The sequence below is a fragment of the Macaca nemestrina genome, chromosome 3, assembly GCF_043159975.1.
Source record: "Macaca nemestrina isolate mMacNem1 chromosome 3, mMacNem.hap1, whole genome shotgun sequence".
Lineage (NCBI taxonomy): Eukaryota > Metazoa > Chordata > Mammalia > Primates > Cercopithecidae > Macaca > Macaca nemestrina.
The window spans coordinates 78,567,767-78,590,954 of NC_092127.1; the positions used below are offsets into that span (position 1 = coordinate 78,567,767).

The 23,188-nt window shown below is 37.0% G+C and overlaps 1 protein-coding gene and 1 long non-coding RNA gene across 2 annotated transcripts in view; one reads left to right on the top strand and one right to left on the bottom strand.

Moving 5' to 3' along the window:
* Window positions 1-23,188, top strand: part of LOC105486246 (uncharacterized) — a 72,052-nt gene that overhangs the window by 42,882 nt on the left and 5,982 nt on the right. The gene's annotated exons all lie outside the window — the stretch shown is intronic.
* ENPE (glutamyl aminopeptidase) overlaps window positions 1-23,188 on the bottom strand; it is an 84,141-nt gene that overhangs the window by 18,762 nt on the left and 42,191 nt on the right. Inside the window, exons 9-13 of the mRNA XM_011749006.2 lie at window positions 21,858-21,923; window positions 21,566-21,717; window positions 13,852-13,931; window positions 2,214-2,350; window positions 2,028-2,083 (exon numbers count right to left, since the gene is read on the bottom strand). Of these exons, the coding sequence (XP_011747308.2) occupies window positions 2,028-2,083; window positions 2,214-2,350; window positions 13,852-13,931; window positions 21,566-21,717; window positions 21,858-21,923 (491 nt within the window). The remainder of the gene's footprint in view (window positions 1-2,027; window positions 2,084-2,213; window positions 2,351-13,851; window positions 13,932-21,565; window positions 21,718-21,857; window positions 21,924-23,188) is intronic.

A 23,188-nucleotide genomic window follows, 5' to 3' on the forward strand; every position in this document is an offset into this window, starting at 1 on the left:
GATACTCAGTTCCTCAGAGAGAACTGTTCAAGAGGCTTTCACTTCATCTTGGAATAGAAAGGACCTCCTACATTGTGATGCCAATTAAACTGTAGAGATAGTACAGTTCTTTGTAATTTCTAACAGTGAAGAAGCTGAGCTTTGGAATAGGACAATTTAAAAATAAAAACTAAATGATTCTGTTTTAAAATACTTATTGATCGGGCCGGGCGCGGTGGCTCAAGCCTGTAATCCCAGCACTTTGGGAGGCCGAGGCGGGCGGATCACAAGGTCAGGAGATCGAGACCACAGTGAAACCCCGTCTCTACTAAAAATACAAAAAATTAGCCGGGCGCGGTGGCGGGCGCCTGTAGTCCCAGCTACTCAGGAGGCTGAGGCAGGAGAATGGCGGGAACCCAGGAGGCGGAGCTTGCAGTGAGCCGAGATCGCGCCACTGCACTCCAGCCTGGGCAACAGCGTGAGACTCCGTCTCAAAAAAAAAAAAAAAAAAAAAAAATACTTATTGATCATCTTATTTCATCATTTAATTTCCCAGATTCTATTCTACACAGTGCCTGGCACATAATAGGTCCTCAATGTTTGTTTATTAAATGAGTGAGTGGTATACTGTAATAGAGTGAAAATAATCTATTACATATCCAGGAGGTTAAACTTGGAGATTCACTAGAACATCATATTGTCTATTAGCTACAAAATGAGTGTAGATTACAAATTCAGAAGAGCTTTTCTAAACGCATCTTCACTACTAATTAATGGTGGATGCATTTTGGTCATGTAATACAATGTATTGAGTTTCTACATGCCAGACAATCTTTTAAGTGATTTATGTCCGTTATCTCATTTATTCCTCACAGAAGTCTTATAAGGTCATCTCTACTTTGGTGATAAGAAAATTGAGCCAGAGAGAGGTTAAGAGACTAACTTAAGGCTATATGGAACCAGGATTTTAATGGGTTTCAAGAGCCTGTTTTCAAACCCCATAATTCCTTCCTTGAAATATGTCAAGGTTTTCTGACTTTCAATATACTATCTAGGAACTCTATGTAAAATAGTTTCCCCTGCCTTTAGTACTACTATACTATTCTTCCAGCTCTCTATTTAGTCAGTATTTATTTTCAACTATTATTGGCCACATATAGTCAGGAGCTGGGTTTGGGTGCCTATCCTCATGAACCTTCAGTTTGATGGGTGAAATGCACAATTATTAAACAATAACAGTAAAGTATTATGAGGAAATATAGGGTCCCTTAAGAAGGATACCCAATCCAGAGAAAGAGGCCATGGGAGGTTACTGAGGGAAGTGGCTCCTCATTCTTAGTACATTGCTTATATCTAGAATGAGGTCACTGCAAAGCCAGAGAAATAAAACTGGCTGTGTCTCCAGCTTCTGCAAAGTGCCAGGAACTCAATAAATGCTTGTTAAATTACTAGTGTTAGACTACATGAATAAAAAAAAAAAATAGAGGTACCATTAGTTCCCCCAATCTACACTTTTTCTAAAGAGCAGATTACCTTCAGACTATGAGAAAAAGAGTCAAATTTTCCAAATTCTCCCCTAATTTTGATCAGTTCTAAAGCACCATAGCTCATTCTTCTTACCCCAGTGACCTGAATAAGATTTGACAATTCCAGCCATAAAATCTTACATGGGGCTTGGGCTCACAGAACTGAATTAACAAAACACGTTGTTTGTCTTTTTATTAAATCAAATTATGAAGGTACACTTTCGATCATTTGCAAATGTCACTCCTAATTAGCTCAAGGATCCTAATATAGACAAACCATACTCAAAGTCAATAGGTTAGGTAAGTTTTTGTGTATACCGTAAGGGCTAATGTCAGTATTTTGACTATTAGGCTCATGTGAACTTTTGAAAAGAGAGTTAAGGAAAACGATAATGTTTTAAATAGTGGCTTTGAATAGTTTAAGCTAAAATTGATTAATACTGCAATGTTTAATTCATTTTTTAAAGATTTATGACAAAACCCACAGTATTTTAGGTAATTTAGTCTCATTTGGAAACGCACCTTGCCAAGGCAAAAGCATCATCAATAAGACTTGCACGATCTGCTGAAGAAAATGTCTGGGAAGAGGGAGAAAGAGAGATAAAAAACACAATTCTTAAGGCAAAGCATGTTGAAAAAAATTAATATCATTAAGATGCTGTTCTTAGAACAAAAATAAAACAGTTTCCAACCATTGCTGTCTCTTACCTTGTGGTTCAAGGAGAGCTCTGCAGCTATCGAGTCCCAAGTTGCTACTTCATAATTTACACGATAAAACCCAATATGATCTGGGTTTATTTTGAGAAGAGCATTTCCACTAGGATTAGAAGAGTTCAAAGTGATTCCTGTGGTAGTAAATAAACACTAATGAGCAACATGTTTGCATGCACTGTAAACACACAGGGAAATTAGACCCAGAGGGCAAAAAGAAAATAAAATAAAAGAAATATTAGCTCAAGGAGGCTGGTTTGATTTGGATCCAAAACCCAAAGCCTAATTTTTACTTAGTTGCCTAACTTTAGAATGTCACTATAATGAGAGAGCTAAAAAAGAAATAAGTAATATAAATAATTACACTGTAATTTATGATGGATAGTTTTTACTGGCAGAAGCTTGCCAAATGGGTGAAATAATTTTGTGCTGGTCAATCCATCAGTATAAGAAAGCAATGCCTCCAGACAGAGAAGTCCATGCCTTCAGGGGTAGTCCATAGATCTCTAATCATAATGGACTAAGAATATTCACTGGGGCAGCCTGGGGAGGGGATAAAAATGTAAACACTCAAAATAATACTTTGTTTATTAAAATCAACATTGAAGTTGATGGAAATGGCTATTGCTAAGCAGGATAATACATTGATAATCAGCAACACTTTAAAAATGTTACTGTATCAAGAAGACCTGCAATAGAATTGAGATCCGAATGAAACATTCTTGATTTTGTAATCGACTTCATACTTGTTTTTCCAATTTATCTATCTTTGTAAAGCCATCTACTGCCTATTTCAGTTGGTTACAACAATACTTTTCCATCAAATTAGCATTCTTTCTAAAACAACATCCATATATATGTCAGGCTCTGTTGTATAGACTTTAGAAGCCCAGTGCTGAAGGAGCAGAGACTTATGTTTTAGGTAAAAGACATGTACTTAAAATAATAGCTATGCTTTGATATAACCATGTTTGTTAGCATTACTCCTATACTTTTCAATTCATGCATCATACACTCTTTTGTTTACATGGGCAATATACAATTTAAATAATGCTATAGGAACACAGTATAGTTGAGAAGTTTCAAATATTTTAAGGTACCAATAATGTAGGTTGTGATATTGGAAAATAGAAGGTGATGCTGGAAATAAAAGTCAGGCCTCCAGTATGAAGAGTCACATGCCATGTTAAGAATCCATCTTATGAGAGGAGAAAAGAGTTTTAAGCAGAAAAGTAGCATGCTCAAGTCTATTTTCTGGAAAGCTAATTTCAATAGTGGTATGGGAGATATTTTCGAGGCGATTCTAGAGACAAGAAGACTAATTTAGAGTCCACTGTAGTCATGTAGGGCAATAGAGGATGAGGGCTTACACTAATGTGGAGATGATGAAACTAGAAAGAAGTTGATTTATTCAAGAGACATATCACAAGTAAAATCAACAAAATCCTTTTTCTGACTTGATGTGGACAGTCTGAGGAGGGGAAAATGGGATTGCACAACTGGATGAATAATGGTTTTGCCAGTAGAGAATAGAGGAAGGTGAGTCAGTTTGGGAGGAAATATGATTTAAATTTTGGAAGTGTTTGCAAGGTCTGGAAGATATCCAGGACACAGTAGTTTTTCATAATATATGAATAAGCTCTCCAACAAGACAGTAAGTTTCTTTAGGAACTTTTGGAGTAGGTATTTGATAAATTATAAACCCTTACCTCACTCATGTAGAATTTCTCTTTCTTTGTCATCCTCCCATGGACAAGTTGTTGAAAGGAAGCTAATCTTTTGGCATCTGTACACTTTGAATGTTTGTATCAGAAGGAGAGTTGCTTGCTAAGCTACTAAGTTACAGGAGAAAGAGCATGAACTTTTGAGTCTGACAGACCTAGGATAAAATCCTTGCTCTGTAACTTACTAGCTGTATGACCTTGGCCAGATCACTTGACCCCTCAGTGTCCCAGTTCACCCCAAGGAAGACAGGGACAAAAATCCCTCACAGGGCTGTTGTGAAGATTAAATAAGATAACATAGGTAAAGTGTTGGTCACATAGTTATGTGTTACGTATCCAACAGATGGTAGCTATCCCCGTTATAATGAAAGGGGATATGCTGCCAGTTCTATAAATAGCGAAGCAAATATAAATAACATTGAGAAGTTCCTGGCAATCCATCTAAATACTGCCATATTTTAGTGTGCTTTATATGTACCTAGTTAAGCCTGTCTAGAGTTACTGTGATTTTTCTCACTTTATAGATGAGGAAGCTGAGATCCAGGAAGTCAGTAGTTAAGGACTTTCCAAGTTCATGCTACTTTTGGAACACTTGTCAACAGCAAAATACTGTTCAGTTGTTTAGTTACATAATGAGTAGAACTAAAATACTCTAGTAAGATTAAAATACAGGACTAATATACTGTATGTTTCCTTCTGTTACTCCATTTACTATTTTTTTTCTGATTATAACAATAGTATGTATTCTTTATGGAGCACTTGGAAAATGCAAAAAAGTATAAAGAAGAATATAAAAATTACCCACCACAGTTAACATGTTTTTACCTAGTGTTTGTGTGTGTGTGTGTGTGCGTGTATCTTCTATATGCACACATGCACACACAACAAACATAATGGGACCCTACGCTTTTTATTGTTAGTAATCCTTTTTCATTTGGAATTATATTTTAAACACCTTGCAATTTCATTTTATATATTTGGAAATCTAAGCTTAATGGACATATAATGCTGTATCAACTTAAAAATTGTTTTATTCTGTTTCTTAATAGTTCTATCTATGCCAAAAAGTATTGAATGAATTATTTCTGAGTAGGAGCTCTTTCTAGAAAATTCTTACTTTTTTCTTTTATCATTTGCCTAGATGATAGAGAAAAGTGATAATTTCCTTTTCAAAATTTCATCCAGAGCCTCTTTAATTTCAATCCTGATAGATTTCAGTAACAGAGCACAAGTAACAGTTCTTTAATGTTACTATTATAAATAATTGTAACAAATTTTAGACAAGTAGACAGTTTATGATAGCCTGAGATTCCTAGAGAAAAAAACATTTTTCTTAGGTGATATAAATGCTGTGTTGCACTAATCCTTTAAGTGAATTATTTTTCAATGTAAAATTACAGAGTGTACCTCTTATTAAATTTTGTGTATCACTTGATAGTAAAACAACTGAGACCGGGCACAGTGACTCACACCTGTAATCCCAGCACTTTGGGAGGCCAAGATAGGAGGACTGCTTGAGACCAGTTTGAGACCAGCCTGGTCAACATAGCAAGACCCCCATCTCAATTTATTTAAGAAAACAAAAAACAGCTGAAAGATACGAGTAGTACTTTTTAACTAATGACATGCAAAATGTACTTGAAGACCTAAAAGTTTCAAGTAGAATGCATTATTAGACTTTGGGGTCATAGAAGAAAATTTTAATTTATGAAACTAAAGCTAACATGATCCATAATAAAATGGATCGGTTATCCATTTGTGGTAATGCTTTCAACAAATTACCCATTCAAGAAAGTATTAGTGATTGTTTTAGTAATAATTACAGGGTCCATTCTAAACCTCAGCAAGTGGCCTAGAGAATCTGCCTGTAAAGAAAGGTGTACAAGCATACCTTACTTTATTGCGCTAGACAGAAGTCACTTTATTGCACTTTGCAGATACTGCATTTTTTATAAATTGAAGGTTTGTAGCAAAGCCAGTCTATCAGTGCCATTTTCCAAACATCATGTGCTCACTTCATGTCTCTAGGTTACATTTTGATAATTCTTGCAATATTTCAAAATTTTTATTATTATAATATCTGTTACGGTGATCTGTGATCAGAGATTTTTGATGTTATTATTGTAATTGTTTTGGGGAGCCATGAACCACACCCACATAAGGTGAGAACTTAATCGGTAAGTGTTGTGTGTGTTCTGACTGCTCCACCAGCTGGCCATTCCCCTGTCTCTCTTTCTCTTTCTCTTTTTCTCTCTCTCCTCCCCCCACTTGGGCCTCCCTATTCTTTTAGACACAACCATGTCAATATTAGGCCAATGAATAACCCTTCAGTGGTCCCAAGTGTTCAGATGAAAGTAAGAGTTAAACATCTCTCACTTTAAATTAAAATATAGAAATGATTAAGCTTAGTGAGGTAAGTATGTCAAAAGCTGAGACAGGTTGAAAGCCAGGCCTCTTGTTCCACACAGTTAGCCAAGTTCTAAACATAAAGAAAAAGTCCTTGAAGAAAATTAAAAGTGCTACTCCAGTGAACATATGAATGATAAGAAAGAGAAACATCTGTATTGCTGATATGGAGAAAGTTCTAGCTCTCCGGATAGATGGTCAAACTAACTACAACATTCCCTTAATCCAAAGCCTAATCCAGAGAAATGCCCTAACTCTCTTCAATTCTATGAAGCCTGAGAGAGGTGAGGAAGCTACAGCAGAAAAGTTGGAAGCTAGCAAAGGTTGGTTCTTGAGGTTTAAGGAAAGAAGTTATCTCCAAACATAAAAGTTCAAGGTGAAGCAGCAAGTGCTGATATAGAAGTTAAAGCAAGTTAATAAGAAGATCTAACTAAGATCATTTTTGAAGGCAGCTACACTAAAAAACATTTTCAGTGTAGATGAAACAGCTTTATATTAGAAGAAGATGCCATTAAGGACTTTCACAGCTAGAGAGAAGTCAATGCCTGGCTTTAAAGCTTCAAAGGACAGGTTGACTCTCTCATTAGGGGTGGATGCAGCTGGCAACTTTAAATTAAAGCCAATACTCATTTGCCATTCCAAAAATCTTAAGGCCCTTAAGAATCATGCTAAATCTCCTCTGCATGTGCTCTATAAATGGAACAACAAAGCCCAGATGACAGCACATCTGTTAATAGAATGGTTTACTGAATATTTTATGCCCATTGTTGAGACCTACTGCTCACCAAAAAAGTTTCCTTTCAAAATAGTACTGCTTATTGACAATGTGCCTGGTCTTCCATGAGCTCTTATGGAAATGTATAAGCAGATTAATGTTTTCACAGCTGCTAACACAGTATCTATTCTGAAGCCCACGGATCAAGGAGTGACTTTGACTTTCAAGTCTTGTTATTTAAGAAATACATTTTGTAAGGCAATAGCTACCATAGATAGTGATTCCTTTGATGGATCTGGACAAGGTACATTAGAAACCTTCTGGAAAGCATTCGCCATTCTAGAAGCCATTAAGAACATTCATGATTCATAAGAGGAGGTCAAAATATCAACATTAACAGAAGTTTGGAAGAAGTTGATTGCAACCATCATGAATGACTTTGAGGTGTTCAAGACCTATATGGAGGACGTAACTGCAGATATGGTGAAAATAGCAAGAGAGCTAGAATTAGAAGTGAACCCTGAAGATGTCTCTGAATTGCTGCTATCTCATGATAAAACTTGAATAGGTGAGGAGTTGCTTCTTAGGGGTGAGCAAAAAAAGCGGTTTCTTGAAATGGAATCTACTCCTGGTGAAGATGCCATGAGCATCTTGAACTGACAACAAAGGATTAAAAATATTCCATAAACTTAATTGAGAAAGCAGCACCGGGGTTTGGGAGAAGTTCTACTATGCGTAAAATTCTATTAAACAGCATCACATGCTTCAAAGAAACCTTTTGTGAAAGGAAGGGTCAATTAATGCAGCAAACTTCAGTGTTGTCTTATTTTAAGAAATTGCCATAGCCACCCAAGTCATTAGCAATCACCACCCTAATTAGCAAGCAGCCATCAACACTGAGGCAAGACCCTCTATCAGTAAAAAAGATTACAACTGGCTGAAGGCTCAGATGATTGTTAGCATTTTTAGGAATAAATTATTTTAGTTAACATATATACTTTTTTATACATAAGGCAATTGCACACTTAGTAGACTGCAGTATAGTGTAAACATAACTTGTATATGCACTGGGAAACCAAAACACTTGTGTAATTCACTTAATTGTGATATTTGCTTTATTGCAGTGACTTGGCACCAAAAACTGCAGTATCTCTCAGGTATGCCTGTGGCTTTAATATGTAATATGCAAGGAATAGGAAACTGGAAAAATGCAAGTCAATTACCATGAGGAAAGATTACAATTAGCAATAATTTTTGTAGTTGAAAAAAAAAGAACTGCAAAGGAGAGTTGGGTAGTAAAGATCTGTCAATGTGTCTCCCGTGTGCACAGGGAAATAGGTGCCGAATTGAGCTGGAACATGTGTTTCAGGCTATTTGACAGGTCTGGTCCTACAGAAAACAGTGTATGTGACAGAGGCCTGTTAGTTGTTTACCACACAGTTCCCTTTTCTTCCTGGGTACAGAGCTGGACTCTGTTAGCCTTCCTTGCAGGACATGATTGAGAACTGGCTATAAAATGTGGGCAAAAGTAACAGATGCACTTCAAGGCCTGATTCCCTTATTATCTTCCCCTGTCTTTGGGCTAGATGCAAAAGATCCAGTGAGGGATTTCAAGATACAGGGGATGGTAAAGCCATAAGAAGGAAGAAGACAGGATTTTCAAGTCATTATTTGGTGGAGAGCCACCTAGAAGAGATGACAGTCAGGAATATCTCCTTTAGACTGTTGCATGAACAAGAAACTTTTATTGCACCAAGCCACTATTGATTGTCTCTAAAGTGCAATAATTAGACTCACCTGGCTAATGCAATATATCACACTATCACAATTTAAAGACCTCTGTAAAATAATTAATCTAACTTAACTCTCCCTTAATTCTTTTTTTTTTTTTTTTTTTTTTTTTTTTTTTTTTTTTTTTTTTTTTTGAGACAGAGTTTTGCTCTTGTTGCCCAGGCTGGAGTGCAATGGCACAATCTCAGCTCACTGCAACCTCTGCCTCCCAGGTTCAAGCAATTCTCCTGCTTCAGCCTCCCAAGTAGCTGGGATTACAGGCATGTGTCACCATGCCTGGCTAATTTTGTATTTTTTTAGTAGAGACGGTGTTTCTCCATGTTGGTCAGGCTGGTCTTGAACTCCTGACCTCAGGTAATTCGCCCGCGTTGACCTCACAAAGTGTTGGGATTACAGGGGTGAGGCACCACACCTGGCCCATTAATTCTTACTTAGTAACTTTCTTCCGGGAAAGAGATACCTAATTAGGTATGAGACATGAGTATTCGGATTCACTAATAAATATATTTTAACTGTGTAAATTAACAAATTAGCATTCCTAATCTCTTGTATGTTTGCTTTAGATGAGTAAATCTTCCAAGACTTGGTTGACCATGGCTGAACTGACAAATTGAGTTTCTAAACCAGCAAAACTGAACCCATAATCATCCAATCAAAGCTTGCGCATTCCATGAGGCTTAGCTTGAAAAAATGAAGAAAGTGCTTCCCTCTTTGTCATCAAATACAAAAATATATGCCCATCATTATTTTGGTATTAAATATTTATATATAACTATCATAGATGTTTAGTAAATCTATTTCTATCATAGAAACTGACTGGACAGTCTGGATAGTCCAAACCATCCAGGGGACACCCTCAAATCTGGAAGTAAGAGTTGCGAAAACAGCTATTGCATAGTCTACACCACCTGCTAGACCTTAGACCTTGCCCAGATCCTGTGCACTTAGAAATGACTCTTTTAAAATATTATGTTTTAGCAAGATTGGGTGCCTGATATGATATAACAACCTTCAATCCTTCTAAATGTTAGAAAGCAGTAAATTAAATGCAAAAAGGTGGTATGCTACTAAATGTAGATGCGTTGACAATAGCCAAAATAGCAGCTGACACTAAAAGACAGAGACATAACTAAAATACATGCAGTTAACCTCTAAAAGTACAACTGTCTGGGGCAAACAACCCTTCATTAAACTAGGACTTTCTGAACTCTTAGAATGTACATAGCATCTTGTTGATAATAGGGTGGACAGGAGACAAGAAATATGTGTAGTTTGTGTCATCAAGAAGCTTATAATTGAGTTGAGAAAAAAAAGAGAGAGGCCAGATGCGGTGGCTCACGCCTATAATCCCAGCATTTTGGGAGGCTGAGGCAGGTGGATCACCTAAGGTCTGGAGTTCAAGACCAGCCTGGCCAACACTGTGAAACCCCATCTCTACTAAAAATACAAAAAATTAGCCAGCTGTGGTGGTGGGCACCTGTAATCCCAGCTACATGGGAGGTTGAGGCAGGAGAATCACTTGAACCTAGGGGGCAGAGGTTGCAGTGAGCTGAGATCGTACCACTGCACTCCAGCCTGGGCAAGAAGAGCAAAAGTCTGTCAAAAAAAGAGAGAAGAAAGGAAAGAGAGAGAGAGAGAAAGAAAGAAAAGACAGAGCATATGAAGCTTAATAACAACGATTTTGTTTAAAATATAAAGTAATAATACTAGGAATAAGGATGGATGAAACTGACAGGATAAAATATACTATATTTTATGGCAGGAGATGATGACAGGAGAGATTATTCAGGGTAATTGGAGTAGCCAGAAAAGGTTTTGTGATAGAGGTTCTCTTCTTTTGTTAGAAATTATGAGTTTAGTTGTTGTTTTAATGCCTAAAATAGCACGTACAATAGAAATGTAAATAAAAGACCTTGGGGAGAGTCCCACTATTGCCTGAAGAATTTCTAACTAATGAATCATCAAAGAAACCAAGAGGAGGGAGGTAGGACTGGTAACATGAGCTGGTTGCCCATTTAGTACACTCAGGACATGTTCGTCATCCGTGCTCTAAGCTGAGAGCTGAAGATGTCCTCAAACAGGAAACAGGAACTTATTGTACAGCCTAAAAATGGAGCAGGCACTTTGAAGTAGAAAAAGACCTCTAGTTTGCTTCTGGCTCAGTGACCAGACATGATTCTGAAGTTTCAGATAAAGGCAGATTTGTCATCAAAGCTCTGTGACTATCAGCCTCTTCATTTATTTGTTTATTCATTCATGTATTCAATAAACAATGATTAGATGCCTGTTGTAGATCCAGAACAACAACAATAACAAACAAGCTCCATTTCCTCAAAGAATATTCTGTGGGGAAAGGAGACCTATATAGGTCAATAGTTAGAACGAAAAAATGTGTGAAATGTATTGACAAAGGGATATGAAGGAGTGTGAGAACTCCCTGCTCTTTCACTTTCACAGTCATGCTTCTGTCCAGAGCACACGTCTCCTCTACATTCGGTCAATTCTATCACCACACCTGGCCCCTTAATTCTTACTTAGTAACTTTTATATCACCCATTTATACTCTGTCTTTAGCCTCTGAATTCTAAGCATTTTTTAGGAATGCTTCCCGAACCCCCAAACCTGGGCTGATGCTTCTATGAGTGCTTTTGGTGATCTGCATTGCCACAGAGGCACTTAGGACACAGCATTACATCTGCCTGCAAACCCATCCCTGGGCAAATCACCTATGCAAGGGTTAGGATTGCTCTTTTTTTTTTTTTTTTTTTTTTTGCCCCAGCACTACACCCATTGTTTCTCTGTTCTTGGCATGTAAGCAATACATGCTTGAAAGAATTAATTTAGTAATTAAGGATTAAATTTATTATTCCAAATATTCTAAGAAATACATAATACATATTAGAACAATGTCTATTGTGAACTATTGAAATGCATTCTACAAAGCACTTGAGTAAGCTTTAGTTATCTGGAAAATTCACTTGTATGGAAACTTCATTCCATGAAAGTGCTGGGTGAACTGTACTAGGGTAGATGAATTATTCACGCTTTCAAACTTGTAAACAGTAAATCAAACAGCTGCCGTGATATTCTTCCAATCCTCAATTAACTATGGTGACCAATGGGGAAAATATTTAGTAATAGTTAAACCAAATCCACTGAAAACCTTCCAGTGGAATTCTAACCTTCTTATTATGCCTTTTATCAGTGCTGTTACACATTGTTAAAAATGTCTTTTTTTTTTCCTTGTCTTCTTCCTTTTCCTTCGGCAAATGTCCTTATGAATAAGAAGATGGTTAGAAGACCACAAAGATAGAGCCTGGCACTCAAACACAGCATAAAATACGAAGACAAAGTGGCATTGATCTGGGAATTCTGGAAAAATTTAGAATTTTTTTTGACCACGATATTACAATAATTATTAACATAAATAATCAAGAGAAAGGCTTGCTATAATAGCAATCCCTGTGCAGAAGGGCTTCAGAAGGAGTTTCACCTCTACAGTGACAAAGCTGGTAGTTTGTAGTAACAGTAAAAAATTACAAAAACAGTTAACAATAAACGTTTTCTTAAAAGGCCCAAAGGTGGAAAAAACATGCTGGATCCACAGAAAAACTTATACACAAATGTTTATAGCAGCATTATTCATAACAGAGAAAAGGTGGAAATGACCTAAATATCTATCAACTGAAAAATAGATAAACAAATGGTGGTATATCTGTATAATGGGATATGATTTGGCAATAAAAAGGAATGAAGTAGTGATACATGCTATATCATGGATGAGCCTTGAAATCATTATGCTAATTGAAAAGTCACAAAATACTGCATATACACTTTTCTTTACGTGAAATGACCAGAAGAGACAAATCTGTAGAGGTAGGGAACACATTAGTGGTTGCCTAGGGCTGGACGTATGGGAGGCTGCAGGCATGATAGCTTAAAGGGTATGGGGCTTCTAAAACTGACTGTGGTGATGATTACACATCTGTGAATATACTAAAAACCACTGGATTATACACTTTAAATGGGTGAATTTTATGATATGTGAATTATATCTCAGTAAAGCTGTTCTTAAAAGGCAATCTACTGGAAACAGAGTAAAAATGTATTGGCCAGGAGAAATCATACCTCATTAATATTTTAAAATATTTTACAGGAACAACCAGGCATATGTAAATAAAGAATGAGTGATCTACTTTTATCCTCAAGAAGACCCAGGTGAAAGTCCATACTAAATGCTATTCTGAAATCAAGTCCTCATGAAATGGGGCAAAGATGAGTCTGGTTTGTCTTAGAAAAGAAATAGTTTTGAAACACCAAAACAAGTACAATGGAAAAAATATAAAAAGAAGGATTCTTCTGAGATTGCTGCTAAAGCTTGCCTTATCTATTATTTTTTTCATCAATCTGGAATTTTGTGATAAGTTCTACTTGTTTTTATATAACTCTAACATTTTTCAAGTAAGGAAAAAATAAATCAGTGCAGATAGAACACAAAGATGTTTCCAAAAAATGGTCTAATTTAATGCAAGCATTAAAAGAAAATCCTCAGGCTTGTCATATAACAGTTTAAGAAATTCAATGGCTTATTTATCTGATAAAAAGAAAAAACAAAAAGGAAGGAAGGAAGGAAGGAAGGAAGGAAGGAAAGAAGGAAGGAAGGAAGGAAGGAAGGAAGGAAGGAAGGAAGGAAGGGAAGGAAGGAAGGAAGCAAGGAAGCTTACACATTGATCTTCCAATGGCTGGGCATGTGACCCTTCTCCTTTGGATATGGGTATTTATGATAAATCAGTCAGTCATGATAAATCACTGAAAAGAATATCTCAAGATAGAACAGTTCTCATTGTAGATGACGATTTGGAATCATCAATAAATTATTTAAGAGATCATTCAGCTGAAGTTTACAAAGTTCCAGCTTTACTGTTGCATCTTTATACTTATATTAGTTTAATGTGGTACATCAATTCAAAGAAGAAATAAATCAATTAATAATATTTACCTTCTTTTTCTGACCTATTAAATAACACACTGCTTGTTATATTATCTTCAGTCCATTTAACTGGAATGTTCCATGTATAACTAAAATTTTTTAAAAAAGAAAAATTTAACTTTTATTACTAAAAGATAAAATTTCAAGAGTAAAAATCACTAAAAAGCAATAGACGAGTGTATTTTTCTTTTAAGTGATTCTCTAGTCCATACTATACAATTAATGTAGCTAATACAACATTTTAGGGATGAAGATAAGCTGTATAACTGTTTTCAATTTCTATAAATCTACAAAATTTAGAAATTGCATCAAAAATTAGCTAAGCATGAAAAAGATTATTTCAATAAAATGCTTTGGCATTTTAGAATAAAGATATTGCATAACTTGCACAAATACAGCACATCTTATTATAATATTGAACATTCACACACATACTTGCACACAGTCTAATATGCTACAATTTCCATCAAGGAACACAAAACATTTTTAGAAATTAGAAGACAAATAGTAAACTCTGTAAAGGAAATAACACATTTTAGAAATTATGCTGAAATTCTACCACCACCATCATCCCCTAAAGCCTCTCACACTGTCCCCTAAATATCCCCTATTTAGAACTAGAACTGATGGACTCAAGGGAAAAATCATCAGGTAAGCACGTTTCAGGAGTTTTCAGTGCTTCTCTTTAGCTACTTAATATTTTCTTGCAGAGTGGGTATGTGGGAGCTAACTTTGTATTTTGATATATATACTTAACAGTTTTGTCTTAAAATCTCATTTTTTTGATGGTTTGTTCTTATCTCATATCAGAAAATGCGGATCTGGAGAGAAGGTGAATCTACGTACCATTGGCTGGTTTAGGTTTCAACTCAAAGTTGGTTTATCTGACAGATTCAATTTCCTAACAGAGAATTAGGGTTAACATTTCACCTTTTCAAGATATAACAAAATTTATATCGTTCAAGGAGAATATATTTTTGCTATATGCCTGAAAGAAGTAATCCCTTGTTTTATAACTTCAATAGTTGTTTTATAACTATTGAAGTGTTTTACAGGATTGAGTTTTTTTTAAAAATCAGCTTCTTTGGAGCATTTTATTGCAGTGCAATGTTTTTGGCTATATATATATACATTTCATAAAACCAACACATAAATTGCTTCTTGGGCCTTATAGTGGACACTGTTGGTGCTTCCCCCTTATCTCCTTAGACCCTTTTCTCTCTCTCTCTTTTCTTTTTTTTTTTTTTTTGAGATGGAATTTCCTTCTTGTTGCCCAAGCTGGAGTGCAATGGCATGGACTCGGCTCACTGCAACCTCCGCCTACCAGGTTCAAGTGATTCTCCTGCCTCAGCCTCCCAAGTAGCTGGGATTACAGGCACCTGCCACCACACCCAGCCAATATTTTTGCATTTTTAGTAGAGATGAGGTTTCACTATGTTGGCCAGGCTGGTTTCAAACTCCTGACCTCAGGTGATCCACCTGCTTCAGCCTCCCAAAGTGCTGGGATTACAGGCATAAGCCACTGCGCCCAGCCCCCTTTGTCATTTTTGTACACCCTGGATACCAGTGTGCTTCCCCTGCCAACAATCATTGCCTGGGTCTCTCTGACAGAGGACTTCCTGCCAGCTGCCTGAGCAAGGAAAGCTAAAAGTTCCTGGGAATTTACGTCCTTCTGGATGTGGCCCTTAGCAGTGACTGACAGGTGTGAGAATGTTTCCTGCCCCATCCATCAGGAGCACTCTGAAGTATGATCTGCACTGGCTCCAGGACTTTCCTGCAGGACTGAGTCAAAGTTACCCTCTTCAGGACCTGCTTCATACGGCACCTTTGCTGGGCTTCCTTTCCTTCTCTATCCCACTGCCTGCTCCCCCACTGATCTTTCCTGGAAACACTTCCTAACAAGTCACTTTCATGCACATGATCATTTCAGGGTCTGCTTCTAGGGACACCAAACTAAGAGCCCTTGCAGCTTCTCAGAAGACCGACGAAGAACTTTGCTAAAACACCACATATTACTTATATATCTCACTTTCACTGTTCTGCTGAATTGGTGCTGCCAAGTAAACTAACATTTTATGCTTCCTCTTCTTTCCCCAATACCAATCTGACTGAAACAACAGAGCAGGCAGTGTCTGGATGACCTAGGCCCACAGTTAGATTTCCTATTTTGACGATCCTCTCTAAAACGTGGCCTCTGGGACTACACCATGCCTCAAAAGGGCAGAAGATATTCTAAGGTCATGTACACAACTACTGCTCTGAGGTCTTTAGGAGTATCATAAGATAGAAATGATAGAAAGTTGAAGCTATACAATTTTATAGTTTTAGAATCACATAATCTAATGTAATCTAAGCTGAGTAAAATGACAGACTTGAGAGTACAAAATGTGAAGAAATGGAAATTACATAAATGAAATGATTGAGTTTTCCACATATTGGCTAAAATTCAGGAGTATCAGAATTCATTTTTATAGACATAGTTCACTAGGTAACCATGTAAGAAGTTCTAGCAGTATGAAATATGGCCACTCTAATTTTCTCTAAGGAAACTGACTTTGATTGCACCAAGGTGACACACTTACTCCCATTCCCTCTGCCTGTTTACACGGAGTGGACTATCAAAGGCACGTATGTTTTCCTGAGAGAGACATCCCGGGATGGAGATGTGAAACTGGCTCGTTTCTAAGAGATGGTTAAGGACATGGTGTTAAAGCAATAACTTATACATGAGTGAGCCATTTAAATTATAAAAAGGTTCTAGTCAGTAAGAATTCCCTAATCTTGGATTATTTAAACAGTGAGAAAATATTTAGAGAAGACCATTGAACTCACAGTAAAACTTAACTGGTCACACCGTCTACCAAACAAGAATACATCTGAACAGAAAGCAGATGAAAGTTAGGGTCGGAAAAAAAAGCTAATTCCTTTATGGGTGCATGAAGGCATTTATTACTATCAAATTCTTCTTTTAAATGAAGAATCATTTTGCTATAATGTCTCTTTCTTATTTGTTTAGAAGCTACTACTGATTTTTAACAAACGTACTCAACAGAGGAGAACCTATTTTCTAAGTTTCTTTTCCTATGCATATATGACTTCTTAAAAAATAAAAATAGAATGAACATATTAAATTTATGATAAGCCTTCACAAAAAAATCATGCAACTATGAATATAAATAAAGTGAAAATAGTATTTGAAGGTGGAAACTGAAGACAAATATTAAAGAAAGTATAAATGTTAATACAGTTCTATGTTCTAAGTCTTGGTGAATAAAATTTTTAAATTTATTGTTACAAAAGGTGATTTTATACCTAATGATATATTTAGTTCACTTGGCAGTAAAATTGTTTGGTTTGTGTGGAGAGAAATTCATAACCAACAAGCAGCTTTTAAAAATCCAACCTCATTAATTAAAAAAACTCCTTAGTTTAAATTATTGACTGTCTTTGGCTTAACAAATTAATGGATACATATGAGAGGAAGTAACAGTTACTGGGAAATTTTCCCAGTGTAAGTTTATTTCTCTAGAGAGAAATACTTTTAAAATTTTAATATCCAGAGGCTCCAGCAGTATTAAATAGTTAATTTAATTTGCTGGAACACAAAACAGTAACTATAAAAGAAACATTTGATAGTTGTTAACAGAACAATCACAGAGATTATTCTATGATTTTTGTAGTTGAATTATCACCCGAAAACAAGTCAGATCTATGTTTCAATTCACGTATCATGAAGAGGAAAAAGTGAAAAAGGTTTTCTCCATCATCATCTAATCTTTCCTTTCTAAAATAAAGGTAAGGAGTACACTTACCTTTGTAGTTCAGGGAGTATACAGACACTCCCTGAAGGGACCTCATATTGGTCTAAGTAGTCTAATTTCCTTTGTTGTAGTGTGACCTATTGATTTTCAGAACTTACATTATAGCAGGATTCCCAGTTTCTCTGAGTATCACTTAGTGTGGGAGGCTGGGTGCCTGAGGTTTCTAGGAAGAGAGGCCAAAGATGGGCCTCAACGAGGTGAGTACAATGGCTTTCTCAAGGCTTCTCCCGTTCAGGTGTCAACTGGCATCTTGGAAGCAGCTAATTTAATAATTGTGAGAGTTCATCATTCTCTGATGCCTTGGAAAGTCAAGTGCTTCGGCAATTTTAATTTTTGGAAACACCTGAGTGTGCTGTAGTGTGACTTATTTCCCCAACCCCTGAACTGTAATCCAGAAAACAGGGTCTGTTACCTCCCTTATACAGTACTCATCATGAAATGAGACTATAAAGATCTTTCTCTTCTGAAAAAATATGACTACGATCACAATGGTGCAAGATGAGAACGATATTCTAAAAGGAGATTGTTCTCTGCCGATTCACCTGATTGAATTCCTTCCACATTGTTCTTTAATTAGGAATTTTAGCTCAACAAAATCTTTGGAACATCCACCATGCCCTCCAGCCCACAGCCACTCTTACCTAGTCCAGGCCTATCGTTTCTGTCAACTGTCACGTGGGCTGCTCATTGCAATATTGTTCTAACTGGTCCCCCTGCCTCCACTCCTGCCCCACTGCCCAGGATCTGTGATCAATTCTCCACAGTGCAGCCAGAGGAGAACTTTGAAAAATTTAAATGCGATCCTGCCAATTCTCTCCTTAAAATCCTCAAATTTGCACACTATTTTCCAAAATCTTTAACATGGTCTGCATACCTGGTCCCTGCCTTCCTCTTCATCTTCACCTCACACCACTTTCCCAGTCACTCTCTGCTATCCCGTTTCTTGGAACCAGACTGCCTGGGTTCACATCAAGGCTCCATTATTCACACTGTGTGACCTTGAACAAATTACTTAATCACTTTTGCCACAAATTCCTCATTTACTATAAAATAAAATACATCTGAAGTGCTTAAAATAGTACCAATCACTTGGTCAATGTTCAATAAGTGTTGTAAATCATGTGTACAAGACTTTGGGGCTTTCATATATGTTATAGTTTCTGTTTTGCAGGGTGCGGGGGTTGTTTTATTTTTTTGAGACAGATTCTCACTCTGTCACACAGGCTGGAGTGCAGTGGCATGATCTCAGTTCACTGCAACCTCCGCCTCCCAGGTTCAAGCGAGTCTCCTGCCTCAGCCTCCCAAGTAGCTGGGATTACAGGTGTGTGCTACCATGCCCGGCTAATTTTTGTATTTTCAGTAGACAGGGTTTCATCAGGTCGGTCAGGCTGGTCGCGAACTCCTGACCTCGAGTGATCCACCCACCTCGGCCTCCCAAAGTGCTGGAATTACAGGCATGAGCCACCACGCCCAGCCATAGTTTCTGTTTTGAACATCTGGAACAGTCACTTCCCCACACCAATTTGCTCACCTAAAATATCACATCCTTGGAAAAGAAAGCCTTCTGTGACCCTCCCTACCCTACTCCACCTCCTGCTTCCCTCTCCCAATTAATTGAGGCTCAGCAAATCAGTGGACTCATATAGTAAGGGAGAATAATTACTGTGAAACTTTCCAAATGGAAGCTTGTTTGACAAGAGACATATTTTTAGATTTAATATCCAAATATTCTAGTGTTATTAGAGGTGGTCAATCTAATTTGCTAGAACGTAAAACAATAACTATAAAGGAACCAGTTTAGAGTTATTAAAGACTTTCTAAAACATCTTTTTGTGTTATTCTAATTGCTACAGGATAATTGATCTTACAATAATTTATATATGTGACTATAAAATTATGTCAAATCATTAAGAAAGAGAAAAAGAAAACAAAGGGTCTCTTCAGTGACAATCAGGCAGTGGAGATTATAGGACACCTGGGTGGGAATGGGTGAAAGATTCTCTCTACTAAACCAAAGTATTCAAATGTTGAAAGAGGGGGCAATAAAAACTGGGCATGGGTGAAATGGGAAAAAGAATCCTATCTAGTCCAGACACAGTGGCTCACGCCTGTAATCCCAGCACTTTGGGAGGCTGAGCTGGGTGGATCACCTGAGGTCAGGAGTTTAAGACCAGCCTCATTAACATGGTGAAACTCCGTCTCTACTAAAAATACAAAAATTAGCTGGGTGTGGTGGCATGCACCTGTAATCCCAGCTACTCAGGAGGTTGCGGCAGGAGAATTGCTTGAACCAGGAGGCGGAGGTTGCAGTGGGCTGACTGGGTGACAGAGTAAGACTCCATCTTTAAAAAAAAAAAAAAAAAAGCCAAACAAACAAACAAACAAAAAGAACGCCTATCTGTTGGGTACTAGACTTTTCATATTTGTCTTCTCTTTCATATTTGCCAGCTCTATGTGTGTTTGCCCTATGTTTTTGGAGGATTTGCCAAATTTATTTTTAGTTAGTCTATTACTTTCATTGAGAATCAGAAATTTAATCTTTCAGAGTTATTTTGTGTTCTCAATTTGTCCTTTCTAAGACATTCTGCTCCTAGTTCACTGGTGTAATAGTTCTTCATCTCTGAATATATCTCATACATTTATTTTGTTTCCTTAGTTGTGCATCTTATAAATCAGGATTTGTTTGTTTTTTCACATGAAATTTTAACCTTTTATCCTTCCAAATTGTTTTCATGTATCTTGTGATCTTTGTCATTCATAGTTAAGAAAGAATTAAATTGATTCTGATGGCTGGTGTGTACTCTCTCTATTATCGAGAAGGGATTATATATATATAAATGTGTATATATATATAATTATTATTTATTTTATCTTATTTTATTATTTTTAGGGATGAGTTCTTGCTCTGCCACCTAGGCTGGAGTGCAGTGGTGCGATCATGGCTCACTGAAGCCTCAAACTCCTGACTTGAGATGACTCAGTCATCTTCAGGTCTCAGCCTTCTGACTAGCTAGGACTACAGGCGTGAACTACCGTACTCCAGTGCCTTTTAAAAATTTTTTTGTAGAGACGGGCTCTTGTTATGTTGCTCAGTCTGAAGGGAGTTGTATTTTTGAAATAAGTTTCTCTGCTGAGCAGAAGGTCTGACTGGGAGCTCTGTGTGTGTGTATGAGGGGTGCTGTCAGCTCCAGCCCACCCATCCTGCAAATGACATAATGAGGGAGGCTTTACTCTGAGAGTCTCAACCAAATGGAAATCCTTAGCTCTCCTCTACTGTTTTAGTCAATTTCTTTAGGAAACAAGCCCACTGTATTTTTGCCTGGGGCCATTGCCAGATTTCTGCGAGCTCTGTGCGGACAAAGAAATGGTAGGTGGCGGAGAGAAAGTAGGGGTGAGGGGTGGTCCAACTGGCACAATTGTCCTGAGACTAGACTATCAATTCATTGCCCTATTTTTAGCCTCACTTCTCACTCTTACTCTTCAGTCTTCATGCTGACACTGAACCTAGAACCTGTCTAGGGATAGGGAAGTTCCCTTATTATTATCTGATTGTATTTTCCTCAGACTGTATTTCTCCTTCTGCTTTTCTTCTTCAGAACTCTGTGATACATATGGCCCCTCCCTTTATTTTCTTTATTCTTGTAGATTTATTTCTTTAGGTGATTCCATTCCTCTCTTCAATATCTGTAAAGAACAGGACATGGATGCATGTGCTCTGCCCACCATTTCAAACCTGGAAATCACTCGGCTATTTTTGAATCCCTTGTTCCCCTAAAGGCACTGTGGCTTTATACTTGTATATCAGTCATCCATCATGTACTCAAGAATAGGATATAAAACAAATGGCCAATATTTCTGCCAAATTTCTGTGTTTTTTTTTCAAATGCATTATAGAGCCTTACCCAAGATCTGAAGGGGGCTGAGAAGGGTTAGCTCTTGAGTCCAGCAGAAACCGTTTCTGTGTGATGTTCTTGCCACCATTCACGTTAAGCACAGGATAACCCATCTGTCTGGTCCAGGTGTCCATTACTTCTTTCACTGGGAGCCTACTCGCCTAAGATTGAAAACAAAATGGAGACTAATTAATTAACAAATATGATAAATAAAAGGATAGAATAGTTAGATTAGAAAATGATTGGTAAGCCATTTGTAAATCAGACAAAGAAATATTTGGGGATATATACTCTTCCTTACCTCTTCCAGTGCTGCCCAAAAATCAGAAGTTTTTGCATTCTTGAATTGGTATTTTTCCAAGTACATCTGTGTGTAAAAGATAATCAGTATGTTAGAAGTCAATGTTTGCTTTTCTCATCCTTTCATAAGATGAACCGAACCCCTACTACTCAGTTCTGCCTCCACTGCACAAAACCAGCCATAGACAACATGTACATGAATGAGCATGGCTGTTGCATTGATATTTGAATTCCATACAATGTTCATGTATCATAAAATATTCTTCTTCTTTTGATTTTTTTCAACCATTTAATAATATGGAAACCATATTTAGTTTATGGGCCTTAAAAAATACATGGATGGTGGGCCAGATTTGGCCTGAAGACAGTAGCTTGCTGATCTCTGCTCTAAGGAAATAAATACACAACCTTTTGAATAATGATGATGATGATGGTGGTGGTGGTGGTGGTGGTAGTGGTGGATGAATTGGGGACGTTATTCACTGTAAAGCATAAGTCTTCACTCTTCAAATATTTTAAAGTACAAGTTTTTAGATTTAAGCTTCTTTTGGCAATTTTCTTTACAAAACCTCTTTCTATATGTGAGTTTTCAAATATAGTGTGATTTATCCCCAGAAAAAATTCCCAGTCTTCTAATCCCATAACTGGGAGCCACTTGGAGTTTGCCAGTAAACTTTCCAAAGTTCCTGCTGTATCACTCCTCCATTGCTTTCTAGAATTGTCCTGACTGAAAGTGGAGGTCTTTGATAGAAATGGAACCATCTTCAGTGTTCTTAATGTTAACTTTGCACATATCATTTTCGCTCTAAGTTGCTACAATTTTCAGTAGGTGCTGTACCTAAATCACGTTACCTCCTAAATACCTCTTCTTTTCAGGCATAGAGATAAAACAGTATTAGCAGGACTCCAAGAAGCCTGGAAGAGGGGTGAAGCCACTTTGGAATGCTGCCTCCATATTTGTTCTTTTGGTTAATTCACTTCTTGGCACTACCACCAGAGGGCAGGCAAAGGAAGGGAGAAGCAGCGATCACTTTTAGGTATTCATTACAGAGTTGCACCAATCATTCATCGTATCTTAATAAAATAGTTGAATATTTGGTAAATCAAATGTCTAATATTTTAAAATAATAATAATTGAATACTTGTATAGTAATAATTATAACCATAGCTGTGTTTTGATGACAATTTCTATTGAATAGTATCTTTTAAAATTAATTTAGAAGAGTTTATTTGACTACTACAATGTCTTTAGCTTAGAAACATGCATTCGTGGAATTGGAAGGGACTTTAAATATTTTTAATAGAGCTCCCACATTTTGAGGTGAAGGAAAC